The sequence below is a fragment of the Cricetulus griseus genome, unplaced genomic scaffold (assembly GCF_003668045.3).
Source record: "Cricetulus griseus strain 17A/GY unplaced genomic scaffold, alternate assembly CriGri-PICRH-1.0 unplaced_scaffold_1, whole genome shotgun sequence".
NCBI lineage: Eukaryota > Metazoa > Chordata > Mammalia > Rodentia > Cricetidae > Cricetulus > Cricetulus griseus.
This window is the reverse complement of record NW_023276808.1, coordinates 10399386-10418059: the sequence shown is the minus strand read 5'-3', so window position 1 is coordinate 10418059 and position 18674 is coordinate 10399386. Positions and strand designations below refer to the sequence as shown.

The 18674-nt window shown below is 42.8% G+C and overlaps 3 protein-coding genes across 3 annotated transcripts; 1 reads left to right on the top strand and 2 right to left on the bottom strand.

Annotated features, from left to right (window-relative positions):
• The first annotated feature begins 141 nt into the window (after positions 1-141).
• Positions 142-834, top strand: LOC113838361 (GTPase ERas-like). The gene has a single exon (XM_027434112.2). The coding sequence runs from the start codon at positions 142-144 to the stop codon at positions 832-834; it is 693 nt and encodes a 230-aa protein (XP_027289913.1).
• Positions 835-4930: 4096 nt separating this feature from the next.
• On the bottom strand, positions 4931-6537 carry LOC113838364 (GRB2-associated-binding protein 2-like). Its single transcript, XM_035453568.1, is given in 4 exon segments — positions 4931-4994; positions 4996-5145; positions 5147-5733; positions 5767-6537. Coding segments are annotated over 4 exon segments (1557 nt in total). The 5' UTR covers positions 6523-6537.
• A 9165-nt stretch (positions 6538-15702) lies between these two features.
• Positions 15703-17706, bottom strand: LOC100761998 (forkhead box protein P4-like). Its single transcript, XM_035453679.1, is given in 1 exon segment — positions 15703-17706. A coding segment is annotated over 1 exon segment (2004 nt).
• Positions 17707-18674: the final 968 nt, after the last annotated feature.

Sequence of the window (18674 nt, the reverse complement as noted above, 5' to 3'; positions counted from 1 at the left end):
GATTTGTGAATTTCCTCGGGTCCACAGATGAGAGCAATCAAGAAGCTGGATAGAGAGCTACCTGCAGCCCCTCAGTGGACCGCCTATCCAGGGATATATTGCTTGTGATTTACATCTCTTTCTTGAGCTGACTGTTGGGGAATGGCGTTGCCAACAATGTCTAGCATCTTGGACCTGAGCCTCAACACACAGAGCACCATATCCCCAGAGGAAAGCCATGAGGCTTGGGAACAATGCAAAGATGCTGGCAGGAAGCTTCCTGAATACAAGGTAGTGGTGTTGGGTGCAAGTGGTGTTGGTAAAAGTGCTCTCACTATCCAGATGACCCACCACTGCTTTGTGAAAGAACATGACCCCACTGTCCAGGATTCCTACTGGAAGGAGGTGGCCCTGGACAATGGTGGCTATATTCTGAATGTCCTAGACACAGCGGGACAGGATATCCTCAGGGCCCTGCGTGACCAGTGCCTGGCAGCTGGTGATGGTGTGCTGGGTGTCTTTGCTCTTGATGACCCCTCATCTCTGGACCAGCTGCAGCAGATGTGGTCCAGCTGCAGCCAGCATCAGAAGCAGCGGTTGCCTCTGGTACTTGTGGGCAACAAATGTGACCTAGTGAATACTTCTGGAGATGCTGACACTGCTGCAGCGATCCTGGCTCATAAGTGGGGAGTCCCCTTTGTGAAGACCTCAGCTAAGACACGGCAAGGTGTAGAGGAAGCCTTTGCTCTCATTGTCCATGAGATTCAGAGGGCCCAGGAGGCTGTGACTGAGACAAGCAGGAATAAGACACACCAACACAAAGCTGTGTGTAGCTGTGGCTGCTCTGTAGCCTGAAGATCTTAGTCAAACAAATTGACTCTTCTCTCATGTCATGTCTAGATGACAATTACCTTGTCATAAGAGTCCACTCCATCAAATAAGTTACCATGGACACCTTATGAGTCTCATTTGGTGAGGTGTTAAGTGGTAACAATGGGGTGTCGAGCATTGGCTATGGTCTATGAGGATCTATGCAAAATTGAATAAATGTTCATACTAAAAACAAAAAAGAGAAACTGGATAAAGGACAGACTTTACCTTGAAAACAAATTTTATAGTTACAATAGCTAAACAACAACAAAAAATCCTGAGTAAACTATTATGCCCTGCCTAAGAGGACAATTATTTTTCTGGGTTAAAATGTAAGTCTGAGAGAAAAGATTTGAGACAACCTCGATGTGCTCCAAGAAAAATCCCTACTCTCTAGAGTACATGGCTATAAAGCTCTTTTCAAGCTTTCAAAGTAAATATTTTAGATCATAAGAACATCATATTCACGTTCTCTTTCCCTGTCTCCAAGCCCTACCATGACTCCTCATTCTTTTCTGATTAATGGCCTGTTTTTCTTAAACAACTCTTACACAGTAACAACACTTAATGTTTGAATGTGACATACAGTGGGCTGCAGTATTTCCCAGCTATGAGGTTATGGGCTGGTTGCACTGCATATTGAGTGTATAATGGAATGTGCCCAAAATCACCCTGTGCTTTGCACAAGGAGCTCTCATTTCTGCTGGAATTTGTTTGTACCATAAAACAGACTGTGGTTCTCTTGGTCCACATGGTGACCTTGGAAGTTGTCCTTGTCCTCTGAGCCTCCCTGTATTTGGATATCTTGGATAGAAGGAGACTCTGCAGCCCTGTCATGGGAGGCTATGATGCCTTTAGTATCACTGTCCAGTGTGCACACATAGATAGCGCTTTTGGTTTGCAGTGGGAACACAGACAGTGTGGTTTCTAGAATTTCTCAATATTGAATTCCACTTTCAGCTTTTTGTCATAAATATTACAAGTAATTTGAAAATGGTAGAAAGATGGTGACTTTGATTGTCTTTCAGCAATGCATAATTAGAATGTTTTCTAATTTCTGCTACCACCAGCCACAATAGTGTGATTCAGTGCTGTTTAGTTCTAGGGGACAACAGTTGTTACTGGTCTGCAGAGATATCTCAGGTGCGTATGGTGTTGGGTAGGGACTTAGGTCAGGATACACTTCTTGAGTCACAATCCATTTGTCAGGAAGCAGATTTTAATTACTCTTTCATGTCGTTTTGGGATTGGGCATTAGTGAGGCTGGGTTTACCTGAAACCACAGGAGGCATTAAGGTGTGCAGAGACATAGATAGAAGTCTCCTCCTTTCTAGAGCATGGGGCATCTTTCTTTGGAAGAAATATCAGTAGATGGAGGGTCAGAAAACAACAGATTAAGGGTCACTTTGAGTTAATTTAATTGGAGTTTTGAAGTCTTTTTTTATTTAATCTCTATACACATGAAGATTCATAGAATAACATTGGTCAAGATCACAGTTTTAATGGATAATTTTCTTTTGTTCTTTTGACTAATAGTCTACTACATTTTCTGACCTTTGTTCTTGGCTTTTTCTCTCTATCCTCCTTATTCTTTTACAAGCATTGTACACATTTTGATTGTTGTATGTTTATGGTAAGTATAAAATTTATTATGTCAATTTGTGTACTATATTTTCATAATCTCATTGAACATTCTGAGTATTTGAACTCTGAATGGAGATTTATTTATTTATTTTTTATCTTTTGTGAATGGAGCTCTGTAATGAGCTTTTTGTTATATATTGTTGTGCATTGCAATTGGATTGTGTTCATTTTATGGTACAGATTTAACATAAAATTTATTTTTGATCCATCATGTTCCCAAGGATCAATGACTTACTTCTTTGTTTATGTAGGTTTTGTTGATCTTGTTGTTATTAATCTGTGAAATAGTTTTCTGTGTATCTGTGTATCTGTGTATCTTGGGTCATTCTCTCTGATGCACAAACATATGCAAAATATAGCAATAAAGTTGGAAGATTTGTAAATCCTTTATCATTTGTATATCATTAATACTATTGCCATCAATTCTAATCTTCTACCCAACAATTTAGCTATTACACATTGCTCCTGACTGGAGATTGTTGTGTTAATTCTAGTTGGTCTTAATAATGAAAACCTGAGCCTGGCATTGGTGGCACACACCTTTAATCCCAGCACTCAAGAGGTAGAGGCAGGAGGATCTCGGGGAGTTTGAGGCCAGACTGGTCTCCAGAGCAAGTGCCAGGATAGTCTCTAAAGCTACTCAGAGAAACCCTGTCTCAAAAAACCAAAAAAAAAACAATAATAATAATGAAAACCTGGATTCAGATAGAGGAGAGGGGTTAATGGTGAAATATCAGAGAAGCAGAGAAACCTTCCCCTAGTTCTTACCTCTACTGAAACCTCAGAACAAACGAGAGAGATCCTGTCTAGGAACCTTAATACAGAACACACCATGTCTCTTCCCACATCATATTCCTCTCTCCACCCAGTCATATTACTCCTGTCCCCAGTTGCCAAGTACTGGGATAATGGTTTGAGTCACCACCACCACCTGATTGTTCCTTTAAACCTATCCTTAACACTAACACTGAAACCTAAACCTCACCCTAACCCTTATCCTACCCCTGAAACCTGAATACTAATCCCAATCCAACCTTAACCATAATCCTAACCATGAACCCTAACGCTAACCCATAACCTAATCTGAGTGCTTGGAACACAACTAAGTCTAGTTTTGGGTGAAAGCCTGGAGACTTGGATGAACCACAGGACACCTGATTGATTTTCTGAGAGAATGTCTCTCACCTTTATTGTGGAGCAGCCTTAAATACAAACTTAACAAAAACCCTAGGTGAAAGGGTTCACAACAGGGTATTGATGCTAGTGGGGTGAGGTCAGATAAACAGGAGGTACCTGTGGTTATGCCGGAAAACAACTCTTAGAGACCCTGTTGGGGCTGAGTCCTAACATCTCCCACTACTTTATATATAACAAAACAGTTATCAAGTAAGAACTATAAGATTTTAACCATTCTATCTTAGTGCATTACTATAAATATCTGTCTTCAACTCCATCAAAGACCATAGAAGGAAAATATACAAACTCTAGAACTGAAAGAGACATCTTGCTTCATAGATAGTCACCCAAAGTTTCTTGGCATCCATCTTTAGCCTGCAGGCCACAATGTGTCTGGCAGACTCATGCATTGGCAGTTTGTCAGTAACACTTTTTCTGTTTCCAGAAAAAAGTCTGGCAGATTCTTCCATGAAGCAGAAACCCTTTAGAACTGTCCATCTTTATTTTCCTGTGGGTCCTGCATGTCTAGTTTGTAAAACAACAGTCAAACACTTCAGGTAAGAGCAGCTTCTTGCCAAAATGGCTAGTCTTGCCACGTTAAAGGCAAACTCTAGCAGGAGTTTCTTCGATACCCATCTTCTTCTCAGATGTAATTGGTGTGCCTGGAGCAGTTGTGTCTCACTGTCAAGAAAAACCCTAAACCATTTAAATGCCATATATACCATAGGTCTTTGAATGGTTTGAAGAATGTCCATCTATATATCTAGAAAACCTAACTAATATCAACAAATGAGGATCCATTCCAATACAAAGTATCAACAAATGAGGATCCATTCCAATACAAAGTATCATTTCTATATCCTATTCCAACTTTTTCCTTTAAAAAGTGATAGACTGTGACTATTACCATTTCTAACCAACTGAATTTAAAAGAAAACAAATATTTGGATCACCTGAGCCACTACTTTAGGGGTTCGTGCCCCATGAAACCATGCCAGTCAGGATGCATTCACAACACTTTATCCTCCATGGAAACAAAAGTAGAAATTCCCCTCCCAAGTAACTCTACTTTAACAACTGTTGCTCCTCCCCCAGCAATTAAACAACTCAAAAACAACACAATAGAATTCTTTTGTTAACAGTCACACAATTACAATCACACTTCTTACACACGTGTGTGGACACACCATACATACAGAACATAGATACATCTTTTGAACAAAACTCACAAAGGAGAGGCAGTGTCAGAGGGTGGCCATGCTTACCATAGTTTGGCATCTATGGAGGGTCTTGAGGACTGCTGTATCTTTGTCCATTTTTGTATAGTTTTGTAGGGCTTGGGTCTTTTTTTTATCTATTTGGACATATTTTACTATTTCATCTGATGTGACAGATAATATGGATGGCTTGCAATGAGGGCTCAGAGAGACTGCCTGGAAGTCCAGGGTTATGTAATTCTCATTGCCAGTACTCTTTTAGAGCTGGGTTGTTAGTGCCACTGGGTACAGGGGATGAAGACATTGGGTTTTGCATAAGGACATAGTACTCCTCGCTGTCTCTGGAGTCTGTGTTGGTGATATTATTTGTGGAGATGGAATGGCAGTCTTGGGAGGACCAAGACTTGGTGACAGGTGACTTGAAAGGGAGCTCATTGATGACAGTGTTGTTTCTCAGGTCAAGGGGTGGTGGCTTTGCTTTTCGGCCAGGCTTGAGGTTGCGATTGACTGGGGGTGGCTGGATCTTCCTTTCTTGGCCAGAGACATTATGAATAGGAAGGGCTGTGGATGGATGGCCCAGTGGGTCAAAGTGATGGGGCACTGTGTTCATGGGGATGTAGGCACTGTGGGAATTGTCCCCTGTTTGTTCCAAAGCCTGCAGGGTAGAAGAACCTGGGTTTATGGGCACACAGTTGTAATTAGAGTTGTCACTGTGTGATCGACCCATGATAGTCCTTTTTGGGGATTTAGCAGACCAGCAGGCAGTTTCTACACCTCGCCTTGGGTACTTGTAGTCATTGACTGGAGGTCTTTGTAGAGGGTTGCCACACCAAGGCATCTTGGGGTGCTGTGGTGGGGGAGCTATGGCTGAGTCCACTAGGAGGTCTCCAAATACCTGACAAAGGTTTCTGCTGGTTACCTTGAAGGTGTACACATCCTCATTGTCTCCCTCAGACACTGTGAGGCTCTCCATAGGGTGGCTACGGGGGATGCCAAAAGCATGTTCTTTGAATTGTCTGCTTGGCTTGGGAAGGCTATAGATGCCATGGACTTGACCACTGATTCGGCTGATACAGTGTCTATTGCCCTGGGCAAGGTTTTGTGTGGCTGTGTCACTCTCCTGTCTGGTGCTCTGAGAGAAGGTGGCACTTCTGGCATTTTCTGTCTTTTGGCTTATGCATTGGTGTGAGTGTTGATACTCCTGAGGTGTACTAGTGGACAAGGCAGGCTGGATGTGGCTTGACACAGTGGGCTGGCTAGAGTGTGAAAGGGCTGAGGACCTCCTGGTTTGGAGTAGGTGCTGACTGGAGCTGCTGAACTCAGCTGGAGAAGAGCAGAGACTATGATTGACAGAAGAAAGTTTTCTCAGGGTGTCAGTGCTCTCTTTAGTCTGACTGAAGCCACAGATCTGGCAGATGCTCTGGACCCACCTATTCATGTCAGCCTCTGTCTCAGCCACCAGGTAGAAGGTGAGCTCATTGGTGATGATATCAAACCTAAAACTACTTTGGGGTTCTTTTTTGTTGAAGGTCAGATCAACATCCAACTGCATACAGAAGTTTAGGTTGATGATCCGCAGGGGTTTCTTGGAGTGTTCATGCTTATAATATTCTAGAATATCTGGGTCACCACTCATCTTACCACTCCACAGGATAAACCAGTGTTTCTTCCATAGCATACTGCCCCAACTTTTTCTCTGGAGTCAACTTCCCCAGCCAGCCAGTGCAAACCACATTGTTGCCAGATGACTGCAGGCTGCAGCAGGCTGGAGGGAACAAGGGCATGGGCTGCTGGGTCAGCTGGCTGCTTGTGCACAGGTCAAAAAGGAGGGATTCTTCAGAAGATGATTTTCCATGTTTCTTTAATAATTATCTTAGCATTATTGCTTAATCCAAATTTAAAATGAGATATTACCAGAACCTTGTCTCTTTGATATTTCTGTGTATTTTCTCTATTTCAATCCAAGTCTCTTATGAGTTGAGGAACCCTTATTATACCTTTCAAATCCAACTATCCCAGGAGTTGAGGCACCCCTTTTCCAGTGCCTTTGCAATCCAAGTCGCTTAGAAGTTTAGGTACCCCTTTTCCAGTGCCTATTAATCCAACTCTCTCAGGAGTTGAGGTACTCCTTTTTCAATCCAACTCTTAGGAGGTGAGGCAACTCTTTTCCAGTGCCATTATAATCCAACTCTCTTAGGTGTTGAGGTACCAATTTTCTAGTATCTTTTTCAATCCACCTTCACAACTCCTTCCTTGCTGACCAGCTTTCTGAGGGTGATCTCTCAGGGTCTCCTTTCTTTCCCAATAACAGTGGAACCTCCACTTGTGGCTTCCTGCACCACATCTAAGTCCGAGTACTGGGTGAAAGCCTAGAGATTTGGATGAACAACAAGATCCTGGTTGAATTTCTGGCAGAATGTCTCTTACCTTTATTGTGGAGCAGCCTTATGTACAAACTTACAAAAACCCCAGGTGAAAGATTTCACAACAGGATATTGATGCTAGTGGGGTGAGGTCAGATAAACAGGAGGTATCTGTGGTTATGCTGGAAAACAACTCTTAGAAACTCCACAGAGGTGGATCCCAATACCCTAACCCTAAACCTAACACTAAGCTTAACCTGAACCCTAATAGCACTTACCCTAAACCTAACCCAGAATCCTTAATCCTACCTCTAACCATAATTCTGAACCCTAACCCTAACATTAACCCTTCCCTCAACCCTACCTCTAACACTAACTCTTACTCTATCCCTAAACCGAACACTAACTCTAACCCTAATCCTGAAATCTAATTCTAACCATAACCCTAACCATGAACCCTAAACCTCATCCCTAAACTTAACTCTACCCCTAAACATAAATAAACCATAACCCTAACCCTGTACCCTGAATCCTAGCCCTGAACTTAACCCTATCAGTAACTTAACCATAGACACAACTCTAAACCCTAACCCTAAACTCTGAAACCTAAACCTAACCCAAACCCTAACCCTAAACTTAACCATAACAGTAACCCTAACCATAACCACAATCCTAGACCCTGACCCTAACCAAAAACATAACCATGAATCCTAACACTAACCATAATACTAACATGAACCCTAAAGCAAAACCAAACCTTAACCCTAAACCTAACACTAATAGTAACCCTAACCATAACCATACCACTAACCCTAAACCTATCCCCTAAACCTAACCCTAAACTTAACCCTAACCCTAATACTAACTTCTAACTCTAACTCCAACTCTAAACCTAACCATAGCCCTAAACCTGAACCCTAACAATAACCCTAATCATAACACTAATCCTAATCATAACACTAACCCTAAACTTAACACTGAACTGTAACCCTAACTCTAAACTAACCCGGAACCCTAATCCTAACCCAAGCCCTAACACTAACCCTAACATTAACCCTTCACTGAACCCTACCCCGAACCCTAACCCTTATTCTATCCCTAAACCTGACACTAACTCTAACCTAAACTCTAACCCTAAGCCTGAACCCTGAACTCTAACCCTAATCCTAACCATGAACCCTAACACTAAACCCTAACCTTAATCCAAAACAAACATAACCATAACCCTGTACCCTGAACCCCAACACTAACCCTAAATCTAACTCTAACCCTGAACCCTAACACTAATACTAACCCTAATCCTACCTCTCATCCTAGCCCTAACCTCAAGTGTAACATTGAAACATAAACATAATCCTAATCCTTACCCTAATCCTGAACCCTGAACCCTGAACCTAATCCTAACCCTAACCGAAAACATTAGTTTAACCCCAAACCTAACCATAAGTATAACCATAACCCTGAATCTAACCCTAACCGTACATTCTCAAATTCACCATCCCATTTGTATAACCTTACATTTTTGGCTTCACTTCTCTTCATGGCTGAGGACTTTGTAGGTTTCCGCAGAGAAAGGTTTCAGGGCACTGCCTTTGTCTTGCATCCATTTTTCCTCATTTGGTCTTCTGCTTTTACTCAAAAGTCAGATATTTCCCTCCTTCTCTGCCTTGGCAAGGTTTCTATGAAGAAAAACAAATTCAAATTACAAAAGTGAACAAAATTGAAATGCACAGGCAGCAGCTCAAGACCACTTTTAAAGTCTAGAGCCTGACTTTATTCAGGGTTTCAGGTGGAACAAGTTGTACACTGGCTGCTGGTGTACTGGCATGCCAACCAGATGGCACAGTTTTCCATCTTACCCCCAACCCCACTGCCACCAGTTCACCCAGAAGATCTCTTCTGCTACACACAGCAAAACTTTAGATGACCATAGAAAGAAAAAATAAGATATTTCATGACAAAACCAGATTTAAAAAATACTTACAACCCAGCCCTACAGAAAGTACTAGAAGGAGAATTCTAACCAAAGTAAATTAGCTGTACTCACAAAAATGCAGGCAATACATAATCTCACAACACCAAAACACAAAAAGGAAACACACACACACACAAACACACACACAAACACACACAAACCCGCACCATCACATCACCTCAACAAAAACAACACCAAAAAACACCAAGAATTAACAATCACTTGGGATTAATATCTTTTAGCATATATTCACCAATAAAAAGACACAGACAAACCGAATGAATATGAAAACAGGATCCATTCTTCTGCAGTAAATAGGAAAAACACATGAACTTGAAAGACAGACATTCCTTCAAAATAAAGAGTCAGAAAAAGTATTTCCCATCAAATGCAGCTGAGAAGCAAGCCAGTGTAGCTACCTTAATATCTAACACAATATACCTCAAACTAATTACAAAGATGGAGGACATTTCATATTCAAAGGAAAAGTCCATCATAATGAATTCTCAATTCTTAACATTTATACCAAATACAAGGGCACACACATTTGGAAAAGAAACATTACTAAAGGTTAAATCACATATCAAACCCCACATATTAGTAGTGGGAAACTTCAACACCTCACTTTCACCAGTGGACAGCTCTGCTACACAGAAACTAAAAGAGAAATAAGGGAAATAATAAGTGATATGACTCAAACAAATATAATGGATATCTACAGACAAGTTCACCAAAAACAAAAAAAAGAAAGAATATACCTTCTTCTCAGCACATCATGGAATCTTTTCTAAAAATATCCAAATATTGGACAGAAAGCAATTCCCAACAGATACAAAATTTGGAATAACCTTATTAATCTTAACAGATCACAGCATAAACAACAGAAAGCCTTCAAACTCATGGAAAATGAACAAATCTCAACTGAATTATCACTGGGTCAAAGAAGAAATAAAGATAAAAATTAAAGACCTCCTAAAATTCAATGACAATGAATGCATAGTATATCCAAACTTAAGTGAAACTGTGAAAGCAGTGTTAAGAAAGTTCAAACCACTAAGTACTTATGAAGAATTTGTAGAAATCTCACACTAGTGACATAACAGCACAACGAAAATCTCTATCATTAAAAAAAAAAGAAACAAACTCATCCATGAGTATTACACAGCAGGAAATAATCAAACTCCTGCCTGAAATCACTAAAGTGGAAAAAAAGAACAATACCAAGAATCAGTGAAAACAACAAGATATCCAAACCTACTAAAAGGCAGGGAGAAAATATCCAAATTAACAAAATTAGGAATAAACAGGGAGGGGGGATATAGCAACAGATACTGAGGAAATCCAGGCAATATTTAGGCCATACTTCAAAAACCTGTACTCCACAAAATAAGAAAATATAAAAGAAATGGACAACTATCTTGATAGGTACCACATATACAAATTAAATCAAGACTAGATAAACAATTTAAATATTCCTATAGTCCCTAAAGAAATAGAACAAGTCCTTAAAAGTCTCCCAAATGAAGAAATCCCACTGCCAAATGGATTCAGTCTGGATTTCTACCAGAATTTCAAAGAAGAGCTAATGCCAATAATCCTCAAATTGTTCCACACAATAGAAACAAAAGGATCTTTGCCAAATTCTTTTTATGAGGCTGTAGTTACCATGATACCCAAACCACACATTATCTCAACTAAGAAGGAGAATTAAAGACCTATCTCCCTCATGAACATTGATGAAAAACTACACAATAAAATACTGGAAAACCTGTGGCATGCTTTTAATCCCATCAGTGGAGAGGCAGAAGCAGGTGGATCTCTGTGAGGTAGAGGCCAGCCTGGTCTAAAAGTTCCAAGACAACCTCCAAAGCAATACAGAGAAACCCAGTCTCGGGAAAAAAAGAAAAAAGCAAACAAAAACAACAAACTGGCAAAACAAATCCAAGAACACATGAAAAATATCTTTCCACCCTGATAAAGTAGGCTTCATCCCTGAGATGCAGGGATGTATCTACATAGTAAAATTGGTAATATAAACAAACTGAAAAATAAAAAACAGATGATCATGTCATTAGGTATGAAAAAAACTTTTAGACATGTAAAAACTGCTTAGCCATGAACCTCACTTCACCCAAGGCTGTATCTTATGACCAGAGCTCAGTGTTGTCTCTCAGTCCAAATGCCCAGACACAGACCTAGAACTACATGACATCCACTGGACAATACAAAAACAGAGAACAAGAGCAATGCTGTCCTCTAGACATGTGAAGAAACTTCACCTTGATTGTCCCTGGGAATAGAGCATCTCCCCCAGGATGATGACCCTTGAATCAGAAACTTCTGTTAGAGGCTGGACCTGAACTTCAGCTGGGATACATTGCACAGATGAGCAGCCCTGGCAGGATAGGCTTAGGACCATAATTGGGAATTCAGAGTGTGACCCGCGGCATACTAAAATGTTACAATTCCAACAAAAAAGTGACCGCTAAACTGTTAATTTTCTGACCCTCCAGCAACTAATATATCTTCCAGAGAGGCCCCATGCTCTGGGGCCCTTTCAGAAAATGTAAGCGATCTCCTACAGAGCCTTCTATGACTCTACAGCCCCTCATTTCCCCCTTGTGGTTTCAGGCAAATCCAGCCACAGTGATGCCCAATCAAAACACAATGTATAGAATAATTTAATGCCTGCTTCCTGTTGAATGGATGATGTCACAAGATGTGGCATCTTCCCTATTCACCTGCAAAATACTATGCTAACCTGAAATACCTCTACATTGCAGAAAATCCTTTTGTGCCCTGGAACTGAACTTCACCTGAATCACATGATGGTGGCTGTCAGTAGTTGTCAGTGTTGAAAACACTCTAATCATGTATTGCTGAAGGATGATTCCCATGCCCTCCTTTCTAAAAGTTTCTAAACTATCTTGTAACATTAGTACACATACCTGAAAGTGGAATGTAAAATCCAGAACTTCTAGAATCCAGACCTTCAGTTTTCCAATCTGTCTTCCCACTGCTCAACAAAAGCAAAGCCTGTATCACTGGACAGTGATATTACCAGCTCATAGTCTCCCTTGCTAGGAAGGCAGAGCCTCCCTTTCCCAAGGGAATCCACACTCAACAAAGCTCAGAGGCCAAGGTTTGGGTCCAGTACTGCTACTTCTTACAGGTTAGATAGAGGGAGGGATCTGTGGATTAATAAAGACAAAACAGCCAATCACTCTTGAAAGAAGAATGACAATTTTGTTTACAGGGGAGTTAACTTCTACACCATCAGCAGCACCCTAAGAAATAAATCAGATCAAAGTCCAAGCTCTTAAGCCCCTGGCACCTTGCAGATAATCTGCATTATTTGTAAACATGCCTTGTTGTCAGTAGGGAAAATAAGGAAATAGCACCTAGCTGTGTGGCAGTCAGCACCCCCAGGGTACTGCAGATCAACTCTAGATAAGTGAAGAAAAGCAGACTCCCAGAGGTCCCCTACAGGTGATCCCTTACACATATAAAAATAAAAATTAGTGTCTGTCTTAGTATTTCAGGACTTCAACATCTATCATGCCCATCATAGAAAAGCCTGCCCAAGCCTTGCAGACCCTCTGTTTTAGGTAAACAGATTTTCCTTGAAAATAACCCATCATTGATAACTCATTTGTCCTGAAGACTCAGCTAGACCTTCGTTGAGGGGTAGCTTGCTGCAAGGAAAGCATGATTTACTCTCTCCACAAGTGGCTTTTGACTTGCTGGGGTTTTTTTTGTGCCTCAAAACAGACAAGGCTAAAAGAAGCTGCCCAGATTTTAATCCTGTGGTCTAGGGATCCCTTTTCATACCTGAAGTGACCTTTAGTATGAGTTCCAAAAGACAGAGTCTTCCTAAAGAGGAGGCACCCTGATCTCACAAGCCTAAATAATTTTGAGTAGCCAATTGAGAAATCTAGAAAAGTTACCCAATTAAAATCTAAAGTGCCCATTTAGACTAGAGAATAAATATAATTTTTAGGATCTTAAAGCAGAAGGAATGTCTCCTGAGAACTACTTAGTATGCTTGCTGTGTTAAGTGCCTGAGGGGCAGCTAAGCCAGAAACTGCCTGGTGGTTCCAATTGCAGCCACATTGTAAGTCAGGATGTCAAGATCTCTCCCGTGTCAGTAAGGAATAGCTCGTCTTCTCCAGGGAGTCCCACTGTGGTGTCTTGTACCATGAAAACCGAGGCTGCAATCCCATCATCTCTGCAGCTTCTCCAAGTGGCATTTTTGGAGGAAACAGTTAAACATTTCTCCAGAGTGAGGGTTACTTAGCATATCAAAGAGTGTAGGAGCACACCTTGTAACTTAAATTAACACCTTTGGCAGCCAAAAAGACTGTATTTTAAGCAGGCATAAGGCCAGCAGAGGAACATGTGGGAAAAGGTTGGCTTGGCTTCCATCTTTACTAAGCAGACATGGCCAATGATTAGGAAATTTGTTCCTTTAAATTCTTATTCCCGGCTGCCTTTCCCAGATTAAGGTTGGAGCAGACCATAACTGGTCAAACCTGTTTTTGAGAATCCATCAGCACCAAGGCTGACAGATTTCTCATTAGCATCCAATGGCTCATTAGAAAGCTGAATCAAATCAGAAGGAACCAGGTATACATGACACTCTGGAACCCAGATTGGAGATTCACCATTCTCTGGAAAAATGCAAATAGACACAAGAGCCCACACCAAAACCGGAACTGGCCCTCTCCAAAGAATCCAGGGAAGATCTATTCATTTATCCAGAGGCTTTTTCTGCACAGAGGATGTCCAATGATGAATTGATGCAGAATTATTAGAATTACCTACTATTAAAAAATTTAAAATATAAGTAGGGTGAGGCAAGCCAAGGGGACCCTCAAGGTCCCCCTTATTTAACCAAATAAGCTTTTAAAGTGTGATGGACCTGTTCCACAATAGCCTGTCCTTGATGGTTGTAAGGAATGCCAGTTTTGGGGGTAATTACAAAATCCTGACAAAACTGATTGAAAGTTGACACATGGTAGGGTTATTAGTCATGCCTAGAGGCAAATACACCCATTGATACCCTCTTGTAAGACTCTATTAAATTAAGAGATGCAACATTGAACACAAAATGCTGACAATCAGCAGGGTGCAGAGGAATATTGAAAATACAATCCTTTAAATCTATCACAAGTAAATGACAATTTTTTGGGATGGCCACAGGGCCTGGCATCCCTGGCTGAGTGGTATCCATGGGAATCATGGTATTATTGACCTGTCTCAAGTCTTGTAACAGCCTCAATTACCTCATTTTTTCTTAACAACAAATATTGGGGTATTCCAGGGATAAGTTGAAGGGACAATGTGACCTGCATTGTGTTGCTCCTGAACCAGGACATGAGAAGCCTCCAATTTTATTTCAGATAAGGGCCATTGTTCTACCAAACAGATTCATCATTTTTCCAGGTGATAAGAGTTGGAGCTTTAGGAAGCTGCGGTACAATGGGTCCCATTTAAATGTCCCAATCCTCTCCTGTCTCCAGGGGCTCTCTGTACCAGGGGGTCTGTCTGACACAGGCAGGGGTCGCCCTTTAAATTCTTCCCAATCCCTTTTCCTGGGCAATAGCCTGCTCTTTAAGCATACCCTGCACAGGAGTTATGACCCCATTGCTTCTAGGACATCTGGGTTCATTACTAAATTAGTTACAGATAAATATTGTGGGTACACCTCATTGTTTGGCAATTTTGAGGGACAGAATCTCTAGCTAAGCCAAATTGTATATTTAGACTTTAGTTTAAATGATGAAAATTATTAGGCTGTAGAGCTCTTTGTACCTGATTCAAATCTACTATTTTCATTAATCAACCTGTTAACTTGATGCCTTTAGCCAGTAGATAGGGGAAAGGCCAGAACAGCTCTCAATGTGACCGATAAAACGTTGAATTTTTTAGGTGAACAGCATATTGAAATTGTGCAAATAACAATTTTTTTTTAAGATTTGTTTTTTGCTTCAGCATAAGAAAGGTCTTTGGTCATCTGTTTAACAGGGGACAGGTGATGAGGGGGTGAAAGTGCCCCGGCCCACGGGGCTCCGGTAATTCGTGAGGCCGAGGTGGATCACGCCTGAAAATGATGGGCAGGAAAGAAAGAACAGGACCAAGCAGGTTTTGTCAAGACCCAACTTTATTGAAACCAAGGGGCTTTTTAAAAAGAAATGAAGAAGCAGAGAAAAAGGAGGTGGGGGAGGAATGAAAGTTAATTGCTCTCAGGCCAGGTATCCGGAATCTCCTATATTTATCTCAAGCACCAAGAAAGTGGGGGAAGGAATAGGTGTTAGTTGCTTCTCAGGCCAGGTCTGGAACCTGAGAGGTGTGATGCTAGACTAGCTCTGAGTCCCGGAAGTGCCTTGAGTTTGGAGGGGCTGTAGAGTGGGGTGGGTGGGCTGTGGTCTGGACTGGGTAGCAGGGTCGTGGCCAGGCCCACCTGCCCACCCAACCCTTAGGACATGTCTTCTCCTGGCAGATCCTCCTCCAGGTCCCTGTCTTCCCGAGGTCCCACAGTGCTGGGGTTGGGGGCAGCCAGGGGAGGCCAAGGCTGCCTGTCTTCCTATGCCTCAGCAGGCTCCTCTTTCACTTGCACCTGGTGGCTTTACTGAGGAGGGGAGAGGCGAGGGGGGCTGCTGCTCCCACTGCAGGGCAGTGGCTCCCCAGGGGCACCCATGTCATCCTGGCTGAGGGGCAGAAGGCTGCAGGCTGAGCCAGGGTTCAGCATGTCAGGACTGTTGAGGAAGGGGAAGTTGCTCTCTGCCAGGGCAGCCTGATAGCTGGTGTTAAGGGGCCAAAACTGAGGCCCGAGATCATCACTCCCTGTCATCCTTGATGATCTCCATTTCTGATATTTCTGCTCCTCCACGGTCCACACAGCCCCCTTGACAGTCTCCACTTTGACGAAGCACTCATGCATGCTGAGGTTTTGGCTCACAACTTTCTTCCAGTTGTCAGTTTTTCCTCGGAAGAAGGCGAACATCCTGGTGAACCAGTTACAGATCTCTTTCAGAGTCAGTTGCCTATCTGGAGATTCTAGAATGGCATGGCGGATAAGGGAGGCATAGGTGAAGGGGGGCCTGACAGCAACATTCTTGTAGTAATCATGATACTGGGCAAGCTCTGAACAGATGGGGCAGCTGAATTCGTGGCTGCTTCTCCTGCGGGCAGGGCCCCCACTATGCAAAGAGGTAGAGCCAAGACCAGGGGGTTGCAAGGGTGTGACAGGGGCAGCAGCTGAAGCTGGGGGATGCACGAGGCCATCTGGGAATGGGTCTGAAGAGACGGTCACTGGCTGGCAGAAGGGCTTGGGCTCTGAAGGCCCCATGTGCACATGTGCCTTCATGGCCTGGAACCGCTCACTCTCCTTGGTGAGCTGGATCTCCAGCTGCTGGACAACCTGCATCTGTTCTTGGCATTGGGCCGTGCTCTGATCATCTAAAGCATGTTCTGTGTTGAGGTGTTTGATAAACTGGCCCAAGTCTTCACACAGGGTCTCACTGCATGGCCAGTTGCATTCCCCATGTCCATAAAGGGGGTGGGAACTGGGGGTTTCCTCATGGGAGGAGCTGTCTCTCCGAGATGTGAGCACAGGGGGCTGTCTATTGGGTAAGGGGTGGTGGCAGAGGGGTGGGGAGACCTTGGGGGCGCTGGCAAACCAAGTAGCAGTGGCAGCTGTGCTGATGAAGTCCAGCCCCTCCTGCCTGATGCTGTCCTCAGCAGGCTGCCCTGGGGCACCCTGGCCTTTCCACAGCTGAGGCAGGTCTGTTGGGCACGGGGCTGCTTGCGGGAGGGCCTGGAGGGGCCAGGAGGCTTGGCTGGGCTGCAGGTCGACCAGCCCCTGCCTCTGCAGGATGAGCAAATGCTGTTGCTGCAACTGTTGCATCTGCAGGAGCTGCTGCTGGAAGGCCAGCTGTGTGTTCCCCAGAGCCTCTCTGGGCTGCTGTTTCCCAGCCTCCTGCTGGGTGAGGATCTGCAGGTGGAGCTGTTGTTGCTGCTGCTTGTAATATTCCTGCAGCTGCTGGGGCATGAGAGCTTGTTGCTGCTGAAGCAAGGCCTGCAGCTGAGGGGGTGACAGGTTCTGCTGCATCTGCCGAGGGGTGAGCATGTGCTGTGACATCATGGCCTCAGACATAGGCACCTGCACTGCAGAGGCCGACTGTTTGCTGTCCTTGTTCCCTGGGGAGTTCAGATTGGTGGCTTGCTGCAACAGGAACTGCCTGGGCACCTGGAGAGCCTGTTGCTGTTGGAACTGTAGAAGCTCCATGGAACTCATCTCGCCATCGCTGTCAGCTCCCCTGGTGGTGTCCCTGCCAGAGCCGCCCCTACCTGCAACTGCAGCCATGCCTGTGGTCCAGGACCCACTGCCGCCATCACCTTGCCCAGAGAGGCTGCCAAGGCCAACTTTCTGACCAGTCGGTGCCGACCTGATTGTCTCCGATCCAGATTCCTCCATCATGTCGCTCTATAAGGACCTGGAGAAGAGAGCCCAAATAACATTTTTAACCTGATCGTAATAGTCTCTCTATATAGAATTGTCTCCACAATTTAAAGAGTCGTAAAAACAAAATGATTCTTAGTACATAGATTAAATGAATCATATTATTAGATGCTGAGAGACCATTGCAACAGCACATAACTTCATTCTCTGAGCTGTGGTTGGGGCCTTCTCTCCTGCATATTTTTACTAGTAACAACAGGAGCTGCTGTTCTATCAGAAGAACCATTAGTAAAAAATGACATAGTATTTTCATGGGACTGCTCCTTACTATTTTGGGAATCTGAAAGGATGCATTAGCATGAATTGCAACAGCCCAAGATTTGGAAACTGATTATCAATTTTCTTTGAAATCAATTAATGGTTTTAACAGGCAGCTGTCTCCTGAGTGGCTTTTTCTCAAAAATCATGTATCAACATTTACTTTCTAGATTTTTCTTTACAACTATAAAAATTTAGGAGGATTTCTGTATCTTCTCATCTGCCAAATTCCATATAATCATCCATAGATTTCCCTTACCCCTCAATCAATGCTATGGGCTTCTGTTATTTTTCCACCAAGTGAATCTTGAGGATTCAAATCAACATCTCCTGTTAAGACATTGAGTGACCAACTGGATGTTCTTATTGACTATAATTAAAGCAATTTTGGTAGCTAATTTACTATGTCTGAGACAAACTATATCCAAGTCAATTTAAGCAGTCCCTTTTGTCAGCATTCATGTATTCACAATCCTACATTTATCAAACATTCATGTGTGGCCACACCAAACATTCACAACTTGCATACATCTCTCATTTCTCCTTTTGCCTAGGTTATGATCAGTTTGTTGAACTGAAAAATTCCTAATTGAAATCTCTGGTAACACAGCAGTTACACCCAATTCATGAATTATGAGCATCCAAAATTCGAACAGATCCAAATTTAC